At 45.9% G+C, this 21,564-nt stretch overlaps 3 protein-coding genes and 1 long non-coding RNA gene across 10 annotated transcripts in view; 1 reads left to right on the top strand and 3 right to left on the bottom strand.

The window, feature by feature from the left end:
• Nucleotides 1–2,861, bottom strand: part of CABIN1 (calcineurin binding protein 1) — a 109,123-nt gene extending 106,262 nt beyond the window's left edge. For all 6 annotated transcript variants that reach the window (XM_072024354.1, XM_072024356.1, XM_027470066.3 and 3 more), the window contains exons 1-3: nt 2,704–2,861; nt 1,506–1,641; nt 474–539 (exon numbers count right to left, since the gene is read on the bottom strand). The gene's annotated coding sequence lies outside the window, so the exon portion shown is untranslated. The remainder of the gene's footprint in view (nt 1–473; nt 540–1,505; nt 1,642–2,703) is intronic.
• A 2,429-nt stretch (nt 2,862–5,290) lies between these two features.
• On the bottom strand, nt 5,291–7,738 carry DDT (D-dopachrome tautomerase). Its single transcript, XM_005023532.6, has 4 exons — nt 7,547–7,738; nt 7,276–7,451; nt 6,719–6,840; nt 5,291–5,566 (listed from the first exon to the last, which is right to left on the bottom strand). The coding sequence occupies exons 1-3, from the start codon at nt 7,652–7,654 to the stop codon at nt 6,768–6,770; spliced, it is 357 nt and encodes a 118-aa protein (XP_005023589.2). The 5' UTR covers nt 7,655–7,738; the 3' UTR covers nt 5,291–5,566; nt 6,719–6,767.
• A 54-nt stretch (nt 7,739–7,792) lies between these two features.
• LOC106018332 (uncharacterized) lies at nt 7,793–8,960 on the top strand. The gene is made up of 2 exons (XR_001192361.5): nt 7,793–7,922; nt 8,020–8,960. It is a non-coding gene; the product is annotated as an uncharacterized lncRNA (long non-coding RNA).
• A 1,145-nt stretch (nt 8,961–10,105) lies between these two features.
• Nucleotides 10,106–21,104, bottom strand: LOC101797313 (glutathione S-transferase theta-1). 2 transcript variants are annotated; one of them, XM_027470093.3, is made up of 6 exons: nt 20,903–21,104; nt 20,740–20,796; nt 16,448–16,535; nt 14,732–14,882; nt 12,195–12,371; nt 10,106–11,210 (listed from the first exon to the last, which is right to left on the bottom strand). In XM_027470093.3, exons 1-6 carry the CDS (start codon nt 21,012–21,014, stop codon nt 11,010–11,012), a joined length of 786 nt encoding a protein of 261 aa, XP_027325894.1. In that variant the 5' UTR covers nt 21,015–21,104; the 3' UTR covers nt 10,106–11,009. The 2 variants fall into 2 exon arrangements, with proteins under 2 accessions (XP_027325894.1, XP_071880460.1); XM_072024359.1 differs by lacking the exons at nt 20,740–20,796; nt 20,903–21,104 and adding an exon at nt 16,960–17,234.
• Between the last annotated feature and the right edge of the window lie 460 nt (nt 21,105–21,564).

The following is a 21,564-nucleotide window of genomic DNA, read 5'->3' on the forward strand; positions in this document are numbered from 1 at the left end:
CTGGAAAGCAAATTGGATTAGAATATTTATTCCATCCATAAAGGAAGCATTCAGAAGTAAAAGACAGGCTAGATTTACTTTAAGCAATAACCAATTAACTGTCCTACATCACCCTGCCCTCTCCATGCCAAGAGACAAATTGCCCTACCACGTAAAAAAACCATTAAAGTTAAAATTAACTAAGGACAGAGAATAAACTACAAAGTTAAGCACGCTCATTACTTCAGGATGGCTTTCCTGGTGGTGATGGGGTAGGGGAAGCACTGGCAACGTAGTTAAAGCTGTAAGGTTATTTGGTTAGCATATATTGAATTAACCCACATTCTAGTAACCTTAAAACATGAATCCCTGAAACGACAAAAAACTCACACAGGAAAAGCTTCTTGTGTACATTGGCATTACATGAGCATGAATCACTACAGCTTATGAAATTTCTCTCCCATTAATTAAAAAACATAGAACTTTTCCTGTACCTTTCATCTGCAGCACAAAGCAGGGTGCTCTCTCAAGTCTCTAAGAATCAGCAAGTGCCATGGTTTCTAGAACAGGAAAAGAAAAAATGGAAAAGCCACCCAAGTCCCGTTACTTTGCAGCAGATCACAGTGGCTACTCATTACTCAAAATACTGTCTGCACCTAGAAATTCTTCTGACTTAAAATGTTTTATTACTGCTATCCCTGTTACAAGTTACAGCCACTGCATACGCACTTAGACCTTTTATTTTTATACATTTCTAGAAATTGAACTTTTACTAACTAGTATTTCTTCATTCTGCAGGAGAGCTACTAATATTTTCTGTCTTTTTACCATTGATAAGAAGCTTGAAAGGGAAAATACAGATTATAAGTGTGAAAGTTGTTTTTCCACAGAATTAAACCCAAATTTATATTCTATAAACTGCTTGAAACATGTTAGCAAAAGCAAAACACTATGGAGTTTTGTGTGGCTTTTTTTAAAGAAAAAAAAAAAGCTTCACTGTTATGTATAAAGCCTTTCCATCAACTGAAACAGAGATGACACATGCAGAACAGGCTAAAAACTGTCTTTAATATTGGAGACCACATTAATAGAAGAATAATTCCAAAATTAACCGCAGCAGGAAGTAGTGGGAGTTTTGAAGTATAAATTGAATTCATACATTATCACGATTAATTCTGCTTGTAGAAAAAAATGTGCTTTTTCATTAATTTCATCAGTTCAGCAGGTACTTTGTTTGCCCACACACTATTTACTTTACCTGCAGCTAAATCAGACTGACAACTACACAGCAATAAAGCATTTTTCCTTTTAAGTCACTCACTGAACATTAATAAAACATCAAAGACAATAATCCCTTGTCTATATTGCACATGTAGAAAATACATGCAGAGACTAATGGTATCTCTTTTCAAAAGTATTGAACGCCCCAGGTTTTGACAGAAAGTGCAGACACGACATCTAAGCAAATAAGGCTGTACGATCAAATCAATTAGATATTTAAACTGAGGATTTTTAAGTTCACTTACAAATACGCCCATCTGCAGAAACGCATTCGATGCCTTTGCTGAATCACATAGTCTTGTTCAAGGCTGTACCAAAGTCAACAGTAAAGTCTACAATCAGTAGTTTACTTCCACGGCTGGACTGCCAATGAGACTGCAACTACAGAAAAGGCAAGGAAACAATTTTAATTCTACTTTAGTTTAAATGAGAAGTTTGTGACAAATATTTAGCAGCTCTCCTCTCTGGTGGTCACAAATTGAGACCACAAAACCAAACATAGCGCAATGCCGCTGGAAACAGGACAAAGACGCAACCTTCATACAGCTTTTACACTGCTATGCTAGGCAAGTGGGGTTTGGGGCTTTTTAAGCCAGGCACTGGATGTGCACGTTATCCTGACTGCGGACTGAGTTACAACAGCCTCAGAATATCTCAGAATAAACTTAAGTCACAATAAGAACTTTCGGAGCAACATAGCAACATCAGTTAGGTGGGGAAAAACAATCAGTCCAAACCACAAAACTTTACAATCAGCTTGAAATCTTTCAGTTGCAAGAGTGTCTTTGCTATTAAACTGTGGTTATTACAGGTGAACACGTTTCTAAAAGGCAACAATAACCATTAAAGCCTCTTGACTTTAAAATCTTCTCTTTTTCCCTTAGTAGGTTAAAACTTAGGTAAAAATTTCAAGCGACTCTTGTTCCCAATTATCCGTAACATCCTTTGGGTGATTATTTATTTCGAAACCAGAAACAAAGGGAGTAACCTGGTATTTCCTGGCATCTTTTATTGTTGCTGTACACAGAATTATACACTGTAAATACGTGTTTGTTTAAAGAAGGCTTGGGGTTTGGGTGATTTTTTGTTTTCTGTTTGTTTTAACACCGCAAAGCTCACCTCTGCCGCATTTTAGCGACAGCTGCTTTCACTGAAACGCGGTAACTCTCCGCAAACCGGAGCGGGGACACCTCTCCCACTGCTCGCCACACTCCCCTGCCCGCAGGGTGGCCCAGGAAGGGCTGGGAGGCAGCCGGGGGAGGGGAGGAGCCCCCGTTTACCTTCAGGGTGCCCTCAGGGAGCGGGGCAGGAGAGGCCCCGCCGCGCCGGGCCAGGCCAGACTCGGCTCAGCCGCCCTCAGCGCCGGGCTGGGCAGGGCAGGGCAGGGCACGGCAGGGCAGCCCCTCACGGCCCCCCGGGGGCTGTGGCGGAGGGGACACTCACCTGGCAGGGCCGCCCCGCTGCCCCGAGCAGCCGTCGGGCCGCAGCCGCCGCGGGGCTCCCGGAGCGGCTCCCTCAGGACAGCGGCGGCCGCCGCCTCCTCAGCGATCTCCACAGCAACCGCCCCGGAACCCGTCGCCAACAAAGCGGCCGCTGATTGGGCCAGGGAGCGTTCCCTCAGCCAACCAATGGGAAGGGGGGGAGAAGGCGGGCGGGAACGCGCTGCCCCGTCGTCAGGGGCGCTGCGGCCGTTGGGGGGTTTAGAAAAGCGCCCAAAGTGCCCGGTTTTGCCTCAGATTCCCTGTGGGGATAGCTAGAGATGGAAACGTGCTTTTACGTGGCTGAGATAGGGGAGGTTTTCCTGTGCGATAGCATGATAATGATGTGAAGCAGTGATTTCAGGCAAACAGTTTGCTAAGGCAACTGCTTGTGGAAACAAATAATTAGAAGTAATATGATATTGCCATCAATTTCAGAGAGCAGGTGTATTACCTACAGCACTCACGAAGGCTCCTTGTGAGGAAAGCACCTGAGCATGCACAGGCTGTGAAGAACACGCTCAAGCCTCACACAATTAGTGGCATATAATCACGTCTAAAGTCACTGATTGTTAAAATGAGTCCACCCCACACTGCTCAAGTTAAGCACGATCTCAAGCGTTTCACTGAATTAGCACCTCCCTTCGTTTTCGTTAGATGTCTAGCAGGGTAGTTAGCATCATTAATTTTAGCTACAAACTGCATAAGCAGGAAAATCAGTTTGGGGAAACCCTTAATATGCACACAACATAAGAAGAAGCTGTGTGTTGGCTTGGCACAGTTCAGACTGAAGCATTTCACAAGTTTTTGTACTGTAATCTCCCTTTTGGTAAAGAAACACCTCAGGGCTGGGGTGAAATTTTACATACAGGAGTATGTAAATATACTTGAAATATGCATTGTGGGAGAAAATACTGGCCATCTTTCCATCTAAGAACGGGGTTGCCATCCACATACATTGCAGTACCACACCATTGTGCTTGCAGAGTAATTTCCACTGCTATCATGATTTTGTAATACTTTTCTGACAGAAGTGCCCTTCAGGGTGTCACTGGTCCTCTGTCTTGTGTAAATACACAGAAAGGTTGTCCTTGCTTCAAAGGCCTTGATGCTAAGAAATAGTTACACAGTCTTCAAAACCAGGTCATTACCTTTGAATATGCAAACATGCCTACACAGTGATCTCAAACAAACCAACAGAGGCCACTTCTGGGAGCAGAGATATTTATCAGTTTTGGAAGGTTAAGCCTGGGAAGTTACAGATGTCAGTACAACGGTTAAAAAAAAATTACTATGGCTGGGAGATATTAAATCCAGATGACAGGCAGACTCCATACCATGGAAGCAGGACAATGTACACATAGCATTCAAGGGAAGGAGATTTTATAACATTAATTTTGAATGATAGATAAGAGTGGTATATCTAATTTACTCTAACCAACAAATATAAGCAACAGAGATGTGAGAAAACATTTCCTGCTTCTAGAGGCTTGTGCGCATACTCTAGCCCACATAACGCCCCTCAGCGTATCTTTAAAGGCCTAAAATAATACACTAAGCTAATCTAAAATTAGCTCAGTGTAAGAAAAATAGCCCATCTATTTACATCAACATGAACATAAGAACTATACTCAGTACCAACAGTTCATGAAAGAAAACAGCCAGTAGCAAGTTTATAGACTATCAGCATCTCTTTCTGCACCGACAGTCCCCAGCACCAGAAGTATTAAATTGGCTCAGGCCAAGACAAAAAAAATTCATAACCAAAGTTGTTCCCTTGATTAATATTTTAACTGCTCTCATAAAAAAAGCTCTATGAAACGTAAAATTGTCAAGCTGGTTATTAACCCAGCACTTCCACTGTGATTTTACAGTTTTCCAGGATGTTTTGTCAGACTAGACCAGAATGCAGCTATGACATGTAAACAGGTAGGAAAGTCACATTTAACCTCTAAGGATCCTTTTATTGAGACATCTTTACATGGTGTACTCTTCCAAGCTTTCCCTCCTTTATCTCTCTCTGCCTGGTCAGTTCCGCAGTGCTGGGAAAGACAAGTCCCAGGGCAACAGCTAACACGGGGCACAGCGGACGGTGAGAGGAAGGCACAAAGCCTGCAGTAATGCCCAGCAGTGGTCAACGCTGCACAAACAAGCAGAGCTGGGGTACAGGTCAGAACAGGTTTCTGTTATGGAAATGAAGGCTTTGGCAAGAATTTCTGCTTGCTCCTTCAAGGCACAGAAGTACCTCCAGGAAACAGTTTGCGTTTGCGGATCAGGATTAAAGCTGCATAGTTCTCTGCATTTCAGAGTATTCACCTAAAGCTGGTCAAGCTCTTTTACACCATAGTGGCATAACCAGGGCTGCCCACCTTCTTCCCTGCAACAAAGTACATCTGAGTTACATGTATTTCGTATTCAGTTCACCTGTTTATTACCTAGTTTCAAAAACATTTAGTTGAAGAGACCTGAGAAAATGCAGAGACCTGGGCAGCCAAGTATCTATCTCTAAGCACTGAGACCTATGAAAACAAAAGCCACACTAAGCCAATAACTGATGCTTACCAAAAGAGGTTCTGATAAATTTTATTAATCAGAGGTGTGGGCCCCCCAGTGGCCCTGAATGAGATTTTGCAAACATAGAAGATATTTAAGCTGTATAGGGAATAGCTAACCTCTAATGGTAATTAGAGAGGATATTTTCAACTATATTGAGACATAAACAAATAAAAATCTATTCAGAATTATGAAGGAATGCAGAAGTACTCTTCAGCCTTGTGTTTCCACGGACCTCCACGCTCTTAGCTCCTCTGTGCCTCCGTGTCTGGTACCTGACAAAGTCACAAAGCGGAAGGGAAACTGATTAAAGTTTTCATTATCAGTGGACGGCCGAGATAACATTATACATGAAAAGTACAGTGCTTTTGTTTTAATAAAATACCATTCACATTCCAGTTACAGAGTGATGGAGCATGCAGGTCCTACAAACCAAAACGCTTCCATTCAGAGTGAAGTGCAACAACAGCTGAAGTTGTAAGGGCCCAGGCCCAATAGGCAGAGCGCTGTCACTGTGCTAAGTCACCTGTGTACAGCTACAGCAGCCCCTCCACAGAGGACAGCGGGCTGAAAACTTCAGCCACAGGGCACAGTGAGATGCGGAAACTTCCCTAAACTCCCTGTAACAGTGGGGCAAGGAAAAGTATTTTGAACAGCTGGGTAAATGACAGGGATTAAATCTAGCGGTAGCAGAACCTTCAAAACATTTTCCTGTGGCACAGTGCAATTCTTGACAAGCAGCTGCCTCCTCTGCACACTGCCATTGCCACACAAATATTCAGCCACGAAAATTCTGTGGACAAATGAAACTTTGTGGGAGCAGTCACTGGCTGCTGGCCATGGTAGACCACGGAGCACAAAATCTGACATGAGCCTTAAATAAACAATGAAATAAATGCAAAAACCTCCCTCCCAGTAATCACATCCACAAAGGGTTGTTGGGGAGCCTGAAAATAGAAGAACTTGAAGGGATGTCCCAGGTCTCCTCAACCAGCCCAAGAGCCTTCTGCTGCCACAGGGAAACAGAAAATAGAATCTTTCTGCATTGCTAAGTATGAGGAAATCTGGAAAAACTGGAGGACCTCTGTGATTCTCAACACAACCGGATGTGTTCTGAATTTAAACAAGCTTTGCACTGCTACAAGGAGCTTTGTCTAGGCCTGGTAAGCATGGCCATCACCAGACTGCTAATGGCAAAACCAGAGGGTGAGTTTTTTGCTCTCCAGCAACAGGCAGCTGGAGAGCCTTTGGGCTACAGGACAGGCTTGAGATAAAGACCTCAAATTATTCTAATAAAATCAGTACAGCTGATTGCAACAGTCTTCAGCTTTATAGGTACAGGCTGCAAAGACAGAATCGAATCACACAGGTGAGAGTGCAGGACTACTAGAGCTACAAGAGGAGACAAGTTAAGTGGAGCTGGTCACCTCTAGGTTGTCTTCATCATTGCTTCTTTCCCACGGGCTGCTCGAGGGATCACAGGAAAGTCATCACCGTCCTGTTCTTGCCGATCTGCCAGGGCTCCAGTGGGTAAAAGCGGATGACAATCCTTATCAGGTATAAGAGCAAAAACACATCAGTTACTATTTTACAACGAGTTGTTATCCCTGCCCGGACTGCAGCAAGCTAGAAAATCTCTGCTAAGCTCCAGCAGGCTGCTGCTCCAGGCGTTAATTTAACAGAAGCACAGGCAGGCTGCGTGCGGGCAGAGTACAAACAGGTGCCAGAGTTCACCCGCACAGACCCAAACGCAGACTGAACTCCTACGAGAGACTCGTCCGTTTCAGAAGCACCCGAGCACCTCTCATCCTGTCGGGTGTTCATCCTGACGGCACCCCAGGGCCAGGAGAATGTTCCTTTCCGTGTGGGGACGGGGCAAGGGGCCGAACCTCCAGCCCCATGTCCCGGGGCCCAGAGCGGTCCCATGGGCCGGGACAGCCCGGGGACAGGTTGGGGACAGCCCGGGGACACAGCCTGCACTCACCGCTCGGTGCCGAGGCCCAGCTCCGCCGTCAGGAAGTCGAAGAAGCGGGCGCTGTGCGCCTTGTTCTGCTCCGCCGAGCCCAGCACGCCGATGGAGGAGACGAGCAGCTGGGCGCAGGGCTCGGCCGAGCCCGACACCACCATGGGCAGCCCGCTGCGCACCGTCACGTTCACCCGCTGCCGGCACACACACGGTCACGGTCCCGGTCCCGATCCCGATCCCGATCCCGGTCCCGGTGCCGCTCCCGGCCGCCCCCCGGCCCCGCACTCACCTCAGCGGGCTTGCCTAAGATGGCGGCGCTGGCTGCGCACAGCTTCTGAGGCAGGTCCGGCGGCAGGCGCTCGGCCGCCAGGTTGGTGTCCAGCTCCACGAACGGCATGGCGGCACAGCCCTCAGCGCCGGCAGCCGTGCACGGGGAGCGGGGAAGCGGGCAGCGGCTCCTCCCCGCCGCCGTCCCGCTCCTCCCCGTCCCGCCCCCAAGAAATGGGAGCTGCACGGTTTCTTGTCTCGTCCCGTATAAATATCGTCGCCCCCACGCTGGGATTTGAGCTCCGAAGTTGGCAGAAGTGCCCCTGGCACCGGACTCGGGCTTCTCACAAGCTGAGGTGCTGTGCTGGGAGGCTCCTTGTGCTGGTTTACAGCAAAAAGTTACGAACCGCCTTGGCTACCAAGTCGTGGTGTCAAGGTACAGCCCTGTGGGGAAGGTTGGCCCGGTATGACCTGATTTTTTTCCATTTTCCACAGCTACCGACAACCCTAATGAAAACTGGTAGAGCTGCTCGCCTTGCTGGGGGAATTGTTTGGCCTTCAGTGCTGCCAGCGACGACAATACTGGCACGGGGAGCAGCGAGTGAAGCAGCCAGCAGGAAGGCTAGACTCAGATTTCCAGGAGAGACTGACTGCAGAAAGAGAGGCAGAACGGAGAGGGGCCATGGCAGCCGGCAGGGAATGGCTGCTGGCACAGAAGCTCCCCTCAAACCCAGGAAAGCAGCAGCAGAAATACCCCAGGAAAGCTGTTAGATTTCAGGGTCAATTTACAGAAAGACATAATCTCATAATTAAGGGATGACGTTGAGCCACGATAACCGTGAATTCATACAGTGCTACTGCCTACGTAGTATTTTTCCACACAGTAATTACTGTTCTGTAATACTTGTGCCAGGGGTAGGGAAACCACTGCTGCATAGCAGAGATGCAGTGAGGAATATTTTAGGACTTGCCCACTCAGAAGCCCTAGGAGACTGTACTGAACTCTCTCCAGGGCACTCACTACCACCATCAGTGCAAGACAGACCAATTTGCCACCAAAACCAAGACACTGGTGGTATTCAGGCACCTTGCAAACCCCAGGCCAAAGCCCGCTGCCTGGCTGCAGGGAATCACTGACTCATCATAAGATGCCTTTTAGGATCCATTAAATCCTTTAAATATTAAAAAATCTCTTCCAAATAAATTACAAGGCCAATAAAAACACCACCACTACACCACCAAAACACAAGCAAGAGACCAGCATGTCAGAAGGCCTCCCAAGAATAAAGAATCAAAAGAGATTTACTTATCAGAAATCATCAACTACAACAGGATGGGGGTCTGCTACAAACATTTTTAATGATATGCTTTGTCCCTTGCTCTTGATGAGCAACGTGAGTGGCAAATTGTCCATGGCCTCAGGGCACAACCCAGAATCCCAGAGTTTTTATTAAACTAAAGACATTTGTTTTATTGTTTCTGTCTTGGAGCAGATGACTGAAATGTTTGCAGGGCGATAAACCAAGAGGGATGACAGCACAGCAGCAAGTAGTCTCCATCCTGCTCAGCCTTTGGAAAATCCTGTGTTTTTTTTTCACTTGTAGACATCTGTGTTTGTCATCAGCCACTTAGAAATTCTACTCTCAAAGTTCAAAAGTCAACCACTTCCCCTTTAAAATTTAACTCAGTTATAGACAATATTTGTGAATAAAACATAAGTGAAAATATATTATTCAGCCAATGTTTGGGAAAGTGAGAATAAATGTGTGCCTGTTTCTAATGTTTTTGGTTCATGAAAAGAGAGACTTCAGCCAGTTCTCTTGTTCTTATAGAGAACATAATCACAAAATGAAATTTTCTACTAGTGAAAGCTCAAATATATAATGGAATTCTCTTTCCAGTTGGAAATTTGAAGATGTTCCTCGGCTCTGGACTAAATCCATAGTATCTAGAACTGAAACCTTACAGAAAAACATCATCAAAACATATCAGGTTGTAGAGAACTCAGCAGATACATGACTAGCCAAGACATGTTAATATTGGAAAGAAAAGAAGCTATTCTGTTACTGAGAGAAGCAGTTCCCAAATTATTTATTCATTTTTTCTTAATTCCTTCCATGAAGAGCTCCTGGGCAAAGATTTCAGGGTAAGGTTCAAGAGCAGCAGCTATTTGTGAATGGAAGTATGCAGAGATATTCCACCAGTTTTTGCATCTTTCACTACTTGTTACTTTCAACTGAAGATACTAGAAAGTGTTATTTTACTTAAATTGTGCTGCAGTACAAAAGGTTTTTATATTTGAGCTACAACTAATCAGAAGTAAACACAGCCAAGAAAAAGAGCCCTGAAGCTCCAAAACAACTCTCTACCCTATATTATTGTGATGCAATTGAATGCCACAAAATGTTATTACTTCAGCTTGCACACGGTGACTTACTTGGTGAACTTCCATCCAAAACAATCTCAGAAGAGCATGTCTGGATTTATTCCTCCTCTCCATTTTCTAGGAGGAATGTGGATTGCTATTGCACTATTACCACAGGAAAAGACGAACAACAACAAACAACAAAACAAACAAAAATCAATTGCAGTCATGTTCTCTTTCAAAAAAGGAAAGAATGTGAACACATTCTTTCAGTGTATTCCCTATATCAACAGAGTATTTAGGTAGGTAGTTATTTGAAGGCTGTGGCCACCCACAGCTTTTTGAGGTTGCTTGGTCTTTACTACACAGGTCTCCCAAGAACTGCCCTGCCACACCTGTACTGACAGACCAAGCATCTATAAAGCCCAACTTTCAGAATGGGAGAGTTGTGGTTAAACTAAAGAATTATAAAGATTCACAGTTATAGATGAATATGAATAAACTTCGCACAGGATCGTAAAGGCAAACAGAAGTATGGAATGTACATGGGTGGCCAAGCAACATGCTCCAGCAATAACAAACTTTCCAAGAAAAATGTGATGTCATTTTTCACTTTTGTGACTACCTGTAGTTTTGCTCCATACTTGTCCAGGCAGAGACACGCTGGGAAGGTGAGGATCAGGTACGCTTTGCAGTGCTTGCCACTTAGCTGCAAATGTTACAAATACATGAAAACAATGATCCTCATCCTATACAGTTCTCTGATGTTCCAGTTTGCAGGCTGGCTTAAATTTTGTCAGAAAACACCATTCATATCTCCACCATCTCTGAGAAGACTGACACTAAAATACAACCTAGATGCACATACTAAGTGATCCATAGGGGTCACTCAGCCTTTCGTACAAATTTAATGTTTCAGGTCTTAAAACTTCCTCAGCTACCACCCCCAAAGATGCAGGGAAGTCTTGGTGAAGTGGCAGAGGACACCCTGCAATTTCTGTGTAAGAATTACAGTGTTCTTTCCAGTTACATGTAGAGCTGGATATCAGAGAAGTTTGCTTTTTTTTTTTTTTTAAAAAAAAAAAAAGGGGGAGCAGAAAAAATGGCAATATAGGTTAATTCACTTCAACATCTTCATCAACATCGGCGCCAGATGCTCTTTCAGCTGTGGATCAATTTGAATGTTGCTCAGTTCTTTGATATTCAGGATCATCTCATGGGCTTGGAAGAAAAGCTCTTTCCCCACAGCTTCCTCCACCCGCCTGCGCCACTCCATCAGTCTAGGTCTGTCTTCAAAGATATCACAACCAACTCCAACAGGCTGCAGAAAGCGAGAGAATAACGGTGAGGCACTGGGCAACCCCCTCTTTGCCAAGACAACAGGCACCAAAAATGTACCTGCAGGTACAGGCAGGGGAAAGACAAGGGAGCAGCTCATGGAGGAGCATGAACAAGGAGGGAAATCTCCACAAGTCTGGTGAACCTATCTAGGGGACACAGACGCAAGTCTGTATTTTAAAGGCCTTTTAAGTCAGTTATTGAGTGCAGGAACAGTTCTTACAGAGTAACAGAGAAAACTACCACTTACTGCCAGTGAGTTTCAGCTACAGAATCAAGGATGTGGAGGCCTGACAGTTGCAGGGACAACTGCACTCTACTGTCAGGTCTGCTCAATTACTAACTGAACAGATGTCTAGCTGACATAGTCTACTGCCTTCCATTTTCTGCCTGTGCTATAGAGAAGCACAACTTGCTATTTTTCAGTCTCTGGGATACAGAACTAGGAGAAGGAATCATCTCTGGATTGCAGGACACAAGCCCTGGTGGCCTGGGAGAGAACAAGGAGTTTGTAACAGACTTAATTTGATTGCCTCTGTCTGGGGTTCAGTCTTACATCTTCTAGACATGGCATGGGCAAGTACCATCAAAAGGATAGTTTTGTATGATAAAAATATTTTAAAATAATTTTCTTACTCATCAGACCTGCCTGCTATTGCTTCTTACTTGCTTTATTTATTAACTTTTTCTCTGGGGGATAAAAATAAAATCAGAATAAAGGATGAAGGAGAAGTATTGCTGGAGAATAGAAACAAAAGAGATCGGTTACAGCCAGCTTTTTAAATAAAAAAATAAAAACCAAGTGATTTTCTGAACCCACTCCTGTCTTCTCTTCATTGTCTTGGTTCTGCTGAGATACGCCCTTACTCCTCTTTCTAATGAAGTGTTACCACATGCTGCATCCCTCCCTGCCCAGCAGCATGCTCTCCCTTGTGCTGAGACCTCATTACCACAGTCCAGCACTCACTTGCATCAGCTCCACAATGGCCACAAGATCTGCCAGAGAGATCTCATTCCCGATGATAAAAGCCTTGTCCTGCAGAAACCTCTCCTCAAATTGCTTCAGGGAAGTGGAGAGCCCGTCCATGACCTCCTGGAGCTTCTCTGAGGGCAGTGGCTGCCCTGTGAAGAGAGGAATCAGCACCTGAGGAGAGAACGCATGTAGAGTACAGCCGGCTGTCTTCCCATGGATTTAGTGTAGTCATTTAAGTTACACCCCCTGAGGTTCTCATGACTGTCAGTGATCCTAGAGAGGATGAGCTTAGAGCTTCATATACTGCTGTAGTTTCAAGTAGCTCACAGGCAGGGCACATACAGTCTAAAGTGACTGATCTGCAGTGACAGTGACCTCCAGCTAACGAGCACCAAGACACAGAAAGAAAGCCAGGATTCGGTGTTTCGTGCCTGGCGTTGCACCTTCCCACTCCCCCTTGGTGGGATACAAAAGAAAAATGGCCAACAGCTTCCAGGAAGACAGATCTCTGCAGCAGTCACCACTGCTAAGTCCCTGATTTCAACAGGCTGAGAGAGGTGAGCGGGCTGCAGGCCCATCAGCCACCCCTGGTGTCCACCCTGCCGTGTAACTGCCTGCTGGAGGCAGGAGCTGCCAGTCCTGTCAGGATACCACAGGAAGGCACGGTGCTGGCTGTGGCAGGGAGTGTAGGAGGCAGTGGAACGCATCAGCACTGGCTGGAGAGGCAGGAAATGGCTTCCTCCGCGTGACAGCAACGAGCAAGGCGGAGAGTGAGTAAATGTCATCGTGACACCACCCTCTCTCTGGTCTTCCAAGCACCATTCCTTAGACCACTAGAAATGTTTCCATAGGAATCATAAGTGTGGCCCTTGTCTTCATGGGCTTGCTGGCACAGGGTGCAGTAGCCTTTCAATGAGGTTTGTCACCGTTCACGGAGGTGTGCGCACTGTCAGAACCCGCAGTATTTCACAATGATGCTGCCTCCACCTACCATGGCTAAAGAAATATAGTTTACTTAGAGAAAAATTTAAAGATGTAAATTTTCACCAGTGGGAGTGGATTGACTTTCTACTTACTGCTAGTATATTCAACAACTCATGTTGTGATTGCTTAATCCAAGCCAGGATTTTTGCCAAATACATTTAGATCTATTTCATCAGAAAATTCAGGGCCAGTTCTCTTCTTAAGTGTTTCCAATTATGAATGATGGGATCTCTGGGTACAGTCTTTGAAATGGCTTCTCCTTTTCTGTATCTTAGGGCAGTTTATCTTCTCACAAAACTAGCTAATATATCTTCTGTTAGACAGTGGCTTAACATGTTTCCCTATTTTCATTTGTTCTGAGGACTTTTCTGGGTCACCTAATCATCAACAAGCTGGATTTCTTTCTCTTGGAGCAGTGCAATAACAGCCTGTAGAGACTGGAAGAAACTGCTCTTTGTACAAATCTGACTCATATTTGTGTTGCTTGTCTGAGCTCTCTAGCCAAAAATTCAAATGTCAATAAATCAAAAAGCTAACTGAGTCCTGATATGCTTTGTTAGGCATAAACAAGGGCAAAACTTCACACAGGAAGAGTGAAGTTCTTACCTGTTTACTGGCAACCTTTACTTCATCTGAAATCCCCTATTATAGCTATACTTGTAGGGCTATATGTGTATCTGGGCTTCTCTAAAGAATTGCATTAGCTTTTTGGTGAGTTGATTGGAAACAGGTGAACAGCCTCAGTGTATTTTTTTTTTTTTGCCTCAGGGTGATTCTGTTAATTTTGCCTAAATGTAAATTGATTTGACCACACTGAATAAAGAAATACTCTCTGTATCTCTATTCTACCTGTTGCTGAACTTATTTCAGGGTAGTATGTAAGTGTGCCGGAAGGAGAAGTCTCCTGGATTTCCACCCTCGTGGGGCTGCAGGGACTCGATGAGTGAAGAACACAAGCCTTCCAGCTTCCAGCAACAACACATGCACTTGCCAAAGAAGCAAAACTTGTGTGTGCATTCTCTGCACAGCTGCATAGGGAGGGGAAGGCCCTTAGAGGCAATACCCAATCTGTTATATTTTTGTTCATAAATCACGGCAATAAAAGTCTGTTGGCCTTCAAGACCTTCTGTATCAGTACTACTTTTAGGCATTGGAATGGGCTGCCCAGGGAAGTGGTGGAGTCACCATCCCTGGAGGTCTTTAGAAGACGTTCAGATTTAGAGCTTAGCGATATGGTTTAGTGGAGGACTTGTTAGTGTTACATCAGAGGTTGGACTGGGTGATCTTGGAGGTCTCTTCCAACCTAGATGATTCTGTGATACTTTAAGGGGAAAAAAATAAAAGAAAACAACAAATCGACCAGAGCTGCTTTTGCCAGATCCTGATGTCAAGCAACTAGGAACAGCTCCGTCTCTGCCAGCTCCTTTCAGCTAGGAATAGCCTGGGTTTGTTATTTGATTCTGACAAACTCTCTCCATGCTGGGCCTGTTCAGTATTTGGCCAGGAAAACATTGCTTTACACTGATTTTAATACTCAGTCTCCTTACCTTGATCCACATGGTTTTAGGAGCATTAGCCCGGATGTTAGCGTGATGCCATGAGAGGTATTCATCTACCTGGGCCCGTTTTTGGATGTCTGATGGGTACCAGTGGTCGGGAGTGTTGTACTTTCGACTTAGATACAGCAGAATGGCAGTGCTGCTCAGACATTAACAAGAGACAAGAAAGGGGGCAGGGAGTTAAGATGCAGAATGCCTTCACTTCAGTTCCCTCTCCTACCCCTTCTGAACTTCCTGAACACTAAAAAGCATTCAGACCCAGATTTCCAACAGAGCCTAGGGGCCATATATAGGCACCTAATTCATATTGACATTAGAGATGGCACTTTATCCCCTTAGTCCCCCTGAAAACTTTAACCTGCTGGAAAATCACAGCACTGATAAAAGTGCACTGTACTGCTGGACAGTAGTGGGGTAAACAGACAAAAATCCTCCATAATCATCTATCAGCGATGTTAACCCCATTTGTTCCTCAAATGTTCTGACCTATTTCTCTGACTTTTGCTCAATGTTTATGTGCCTGTGTACTAAATGAAACGTAATGAATTATGTTGCCTTTTGATCAGATCTATGTCTTTCTAGCCTGCACCTTTCATTGAAGCCAGTGGAAGTCCTAGCAGGGAGAACCTACAGAATCTTATTGTGTTTGTCCACATGTTTATACTTCCACTAATGAGCAGAAAAAGTCAGACGGAAAAAAACCTTAGTCATCTGCAACAATGTGTTGGCTGTTACTACAAAGAGATGTCATAGATAACCCTGTGCTGACAAAAAGAAAGAAAATGCAGGCCCCCCGACTATTCTGATACTGAAATAGTTCAATTATTTTAGTGTTATGACACTATTATCAAGTCTCCTTATTAATTTTACATTAAAAAACCTAAATTTCATCTCTGTAGGTGTTAATTTGTTGTTATGACTAAATGAGGTAAACAAAAGAAGCTCCTTAGTTTTTTCTAGTGTAAAAGGGATTTTTATACAATTTTAAACAATTCTCAGAAATGTTTATGGTCCTATTTTGAGGTAAGTACATTCAGAGGATCAACAAGTTAAGTCAACTGATTTGTTTACACTGTGAAAGATAATTCAAACAGAAAATGGAAACAGAGTAAATGAGGTTATAGTATTACAAATGACTAAGATGTTATAAGGTATGAAACTTTGCAGAGACTTTTTCAATCTTTGCAATTCTCTTTTGAAAGCAAATACATTTGAAATATAAAAATATCATCATAATTATATGTTCATCACATCAGGAACTAGATGTGAGTTCATAACATATTAACTCTTCGGATTGAGAAGCAAGGCATGTGAAGGAGGAAACAAGCACTTACAGCGTCATCGTAGGCAGAAAATGCTTGCTTCTCCATAAAAAGACTTAAAGACATAACAGCTAGTTGATAATCTATAATTACAGAAGTTCCTCCTGAAGGGGCACCTTTCTAATGACTCCAAGTTGTTTATCTCCACATAGGGATCCTGTTTAGCCTAAAACTGCATATTGATACATATACATATGTACATATAAATATAATTTATTTTCTCTTCAGGAACAAAGGAACTGAAATGCCAAAGCAGATCACTAATCTGTTCCATTCATAAATAGCCAGTTTTGGTATCCTTAGTCATTCAGAGGGAATGACGCCTCCTGAACACCATATGTCTTACTGGTGCCCAGGGAGGCCTGAATGTCTGAGCTCTTACCATTCTGCTAGGGTGAAATCTCCATCCTTTAGTGCTGGTACTTTCTTCAAGAGGCTGATTTTGCTAGCCCCTTCACTATTTGGTGGCCCTAAGAACATGAACAGACAAGTCGGAGGTTAGAAGAGTAACAGCCAGTGAGTAACTAACGAAATATGTGCATCCAACTGGAAAATCATGAACTCTGCTAGGTTTTTCCTATATGGTCATATTTAGCAATTAAAAGGTTGAGAAAATGAAGAGTGACTCTAAAAGCCATCAGTCCTGTCACATGGCATGAAGCAGTTCACATTTTAATGCATTTTTATGCAGGAATTAAGTTGCTTGACTCTGGTACCAGCATTCCCTGCAAAAAATACTGAAAAATCATTTCCTAAGAGGCACTTAAATACCATGATGATGATACTGTTATTGAAAACACTATCTGGACTTGAGAACAGCGTCCTATGGTTAGAGATGGGGTAAAAAGATATAAGTTAGGATATAAGTTAGACAAGTGAGCAGCTGAAAAATACTTCGTATTTGCAAACAAAGTAGGGACTGGAAAAGTTGAGTTTGCACGCAGAGCATCCTGACGAGGCTAGATGGTTGCTGCTCCTGCTCCTCTTCCAGCAGACAACACCAAAACAAATTTGTTTTCTTCCAGTTTGTAAACATGGCTGACTCAAGCTAGGATGTAGTCACGATGGAAAGCAACTTAAGAGCCTTGGGCCCACGGCGATCACTGCAGTGGTTAATTATTCAAAGAGAAGCCGGGTGGCTTATAAGACACACAGAGCAGAATCTTTCCCTTGTTTGTTTGTGGCTCAAGAGCAGGGGGAACTGAGCATTTCCAAAGAAAGCAAATGTTGATCCCACAGCACACACACAGCAGAGGATGTTTCCAGGGTTCTTGCTGAAATGGGAAAAACATGAATGTCAGCAATACAACAGTGGATTCACAAAGTAACTCATTCTGCCACAGCGCACATTCACTAGGGGCAGGGAAACTCAAACACTTCTGTCCTGTATCACTCGCAGCTCTGGGTCAGCATTTCAACCTACCTCTGTCAGGAAAACGTAAGAGGAAGATGCTATCCCATAAGAGTTTAAACTACACACTTACTTGGAGTTTGGAGGCATTAATTGCTGGGTAATATCTAATCAAGTTTTCAATTTCTCACTGAAGGTGCCGAATTTGCAAGTCAGCAGTTAAATGCCAGGGAATTGTACAAAAGTCCAGGAACGTGTACAAAAGAAAAGGTTTGAGAAGTTTGTTTACTTTGCTTGGTTTAAATGCTTTCTGTAAGGAGACATGACATTCCAGGGTGCAAAGCCTGGTCAAATCAAATCAGCACAACCAGCAGAAAGTCTTACACAAAAATCCCTTTGTTCAAAAAAAAAAAGTACTAACAGACAATTATCTACATCTCAGAGAACTATTTGCTGCCATACAGGAGGTGGTGGCAGTGTCTGCTTTAATGGACGGAAGTGCAGCACAAAATAGTCTCCAAGCAGTAAAAAGTCTTTGGCCTATCAAATTTATTTACAGTTGGCTGTGGGAAGGGGCTGGAGAAAGCAAGGTTGCTGCATTACAAAATACAGAATGCAGAAAGGTCTCTGACTACTTTCTCAATATTGATTTCAGGTGAGAAAATTCAGGCAGAGCAAACGTTACCACCCTACTCTTGTTTCTAGCTGACCAGCCTCTACCCTGTTTCTTCTTTGGGAAGTGTGTCTTTAAATTCCAGCATAAGTAGCTTCATTGGAGACTGAGGTTCACACTCATCCACCGTGTAAGCGAATTCAGATGCCCATCTCCTGTCTCACTGGGAAATGTCTTTATCCACCTACAGTGACCATGCCTTCCCGCTTATAAAGGTGGGATGCAGAGCAGAACCAGGCAGCAGCATCAGGAAAGGCAGGAAGAAAGGGTTTCTTAAGAATTAAGAAATTAAGACAAATGGAAAGTGTAAGGTAACAAGCCTATTATCTGAGAAACCTGAACTTAAAAAAAAACAAAACAGCAAACAAACAAACAAAAAAAACCCACCCCTAATAGAAAATCAAGCCAGCAGACAAAGTACAAGTACACGGTGCCATATTTCTATGTTTTATATCACAAAAACTGCAAGGCAGATTTGTGTAAACCTCATGCCAGCCAAGGAGTTGCTCTGGGAAAGTGTTTGGACCCGTGCATTTAGAGAGGCTCCAAAGGCCAGTGCTCCTCACACCCAGCTTGGGCTAGATCTATAGAGTTCTGGTGATCTTTGGAAAAAATGCAGCAGAAGGTTGCAAGTCAATAACACCTGCAGCTAATGAGCAGTCTATTCTTAGACCTAGCTGCTTGGATGTTACAACCTACTGTGTTTATCATCTAAGGTATCAAACAACTGAAAAACAAGGATATGAGAAGTAAGCAGTGGATAAAGGCAGCCTGAATCAGATTTCAGCCTGCTTTCACAGTGTATCACTCTCAGCAGGAATACTGAATACACATTCCTCATGGGACTGACTTGTCACTACAGCAGGTTGGACAGTAGGTCAGTGTCTGTTACACAGACGGCACCACAGCCCAGAGACAGCATCGTATTTACTTTGGCTCATACAGACGCAAAAGACCTGTGCCAAGACCCTGCCACTGAGCTGCAAACTGATAAAAGCCTCGGTATGAACACTAATTCCAGGTTGCTTCAGTGGGACTGGTTGTTTATTGCTTTAGACTAGAGACCAGTATTTTTATTTGCAGAGTTTAAGATCGTGCCTCTCTCCCAGCAAGCAGAATTAGACTTTTTGTTCAGTTATTATGTGGCCCATCTTTATCAGTCCTGTGATGTTCACTTGACTTATGGAGCTGTTTAGCGTCAGTTGCATCCAAGTGTAATTAGTTCTTGGTGTCCCACAAGGGTGTGGGACACTCCCTGTGTGTACTGCTGGGCTTTGAGGAATAACTTTATTAAGCTGATTGCACACTGTCAGAAAGCAGGGCAGGCTGCACACAGGAAGGATTCTTAGTGTAGGGAAGATTCACTGGTGGTAAAAAGAGAAATGGAAAGACTCTACAAAATAAATAAGAAATAAACACCACATCGGTTCATTTGCCAATTGTGTCCCTGCCAAATTATCTCCTCAGCCAAGGATTTCCAAGCGCTATGCTTTGCCTTAGGCAAAGAAGTAACAATTTGCTCAGAAAATACAATATGCAAATGTTCAATAGTCATCTTATACAGCTGGACGAGTCTGAACAGCTGAAAGTTTCTGCTAAGTACACCCAGAGCAGTCCTCGGCTGTCACTGTGACTAATTTGCTAGAAATGGCTGGAGGAACATTCCTCGGGGATCCACAAAAATAGACGCAGCATGGCTACGAGACAGCTCTGGGAACAAGAGCTCCATGGTCAAACCATTGTATTCAGGTGAGTCTGCAAGGCGCGTGTTGGAAATCTCCCAGCTACCTGATGAGCCAGTCCTTCCCCTGCAGCGGGCCAAGCTGAGCTTCCAGGGGCTGGGAGCAGGTTCAGCTCTGCTGCGGTCTTACCAGGCTTGACCCTGCTTTACTGGCTCCCCAAGCAGGAAGGGACCCTGTCTTGGAAGGCCACCAAGGCACAACCCCATGAAAGTCTCCTCTGAGCTCTGCATCCCCGCACTCCTCAAGCAGGTGATCTCCTGCTCCCACTAGCTCCAGCATTTTGCTCGCCTCCCGATTTCAAGCGTGTCCTGCTGCTGCTGCTGCTGCATGTCCCCAGGCACATACTGACAGTGCCGTACCCCCTTAGCAGGGAGAGGCCCGTTGCGTTTCCATCCACCTGGAGCAGACCGAATGCCCCTACGGGAACAGCCCAAAACGATTCGATCCCTGGGCAAGTCCCAGCGAAGCAGAGCTCGGGATGCAGCCGTGACAGGAGCTCAGTGCTACGCTGACCCCAGAGCTGAGCGGGACATGGCGAAACCCTCAGGCCTCCTCGCTCAGGGAGGTGAAAGGACTGTGACAGCAGCGGGACGAAGGCACCTGCAGCTCGCAGCGAGGCGTGACGGGGCAGCGGCCCTTCTTGCTGCGGTGGCCGCACGCAGGGTGCGGAGCTCCGGGGGCTGCCAGCACCCGTCCCCCGCCGCCCCAGGGTGCCCCCACCGCCTGGGGCCTGCTGTCAGGGGATTGTGTTACGGCCTGGGCTGCTGCCAGCCGGGCCAGGGCACAGCCTGTTCCTAGCGGGCAGGGCAGGCAGCACCGCCGGGACCCCTCCAGCCCCGAGCCCCCCGGGCGGGCAGGGGAGCTGTGACAGGAATATAACGGCCCTGGGGAGCCGGGGGGAGCCTCACCTGTGCGGGGCTGCTCCGCGCTGCTCGCCGCCGCCGGCTTCTTCCCCAGCACCGAGTCTGCCAAAAAGCCGAGAGAGGGGCGCTGAGTTTTGGGGGGAGGGGACAGGGGGACACCCCTCGCACCCCGTCCCCGCCGCCCGCCCGCCCGCCTCCCCCGTCCCACCTTTGAAGAGCTCCACGTGCTTGAACTCGAAGGGGATGTTGTTGCTGCGGGCGAAGATGTAGATGGAGCGGCAGGGCTGCGACAGCAGGTCCAGGTACAGCTCCAGCCCCATGCTGCCGCTTACTGCTGCTGCTGCTGCCGCTGCTGCTGCTGCCACCGCCGCCGGCTCTGGCCACGGCTGCCCGGAGCCGCCCCGCTGGGGCAGGCGGGGGTTGAGCCGTGCCTGGGCGGGCGCTGCCCTCCCCGTGGGCGGTGGCGGCGCTGAGGGGAGCCCTGAGGCGCCGGGCCCCGGCTGAGGGCCGGGGGTGCCCCTCCGGGGTGGTGGTGGGGGGAGAAGGGGAACTGAGGCGGGGGTGTCCCCGGGGAACCGCCCCGGGTGGCAGGTGGAAGTGCTGGGGGTGCTGGGGGTGCTCCCTGCCCCACAAAATGTCGGGTTGGGAGAGGAGAAGGCTGCTGGGGGGAAAGGTGTGAGGGACGGGGAGCGGGGCACGCACTCGGAGCAGGGCTGGGTGCCAAGCACCGTGCAGCGGGGCCGGGCACCCCACGGGGTTGGGGTTCAGAAGGGAGCTCCCCCGTCACGCACCCTGCGCGGTGTGGTGAGGTGACGCCCTGACGCGGAGGGCGGCAGTGGAGCGTGGAAGGTTCTCTGCAGGCACTGCACA

The sequence above is a fragment of the Anas platyrhynchos genome, chromosome 16, assembly GCF_047663525.1.
Source record: "Anas platyrhynchos isolate ZD024472 breed Pekin duck chromosome 16, IASCAAS_PekinDuck_T2T, whole genome shotgun sequence".
In the NCBI taxonomy this organism is placed as follows: domain Eukaryota; kingdom Metazoa; phylum Chordata; class Aves; order Anseriformes; family Anatidae; genus Anas; species Anas platyrhynchos.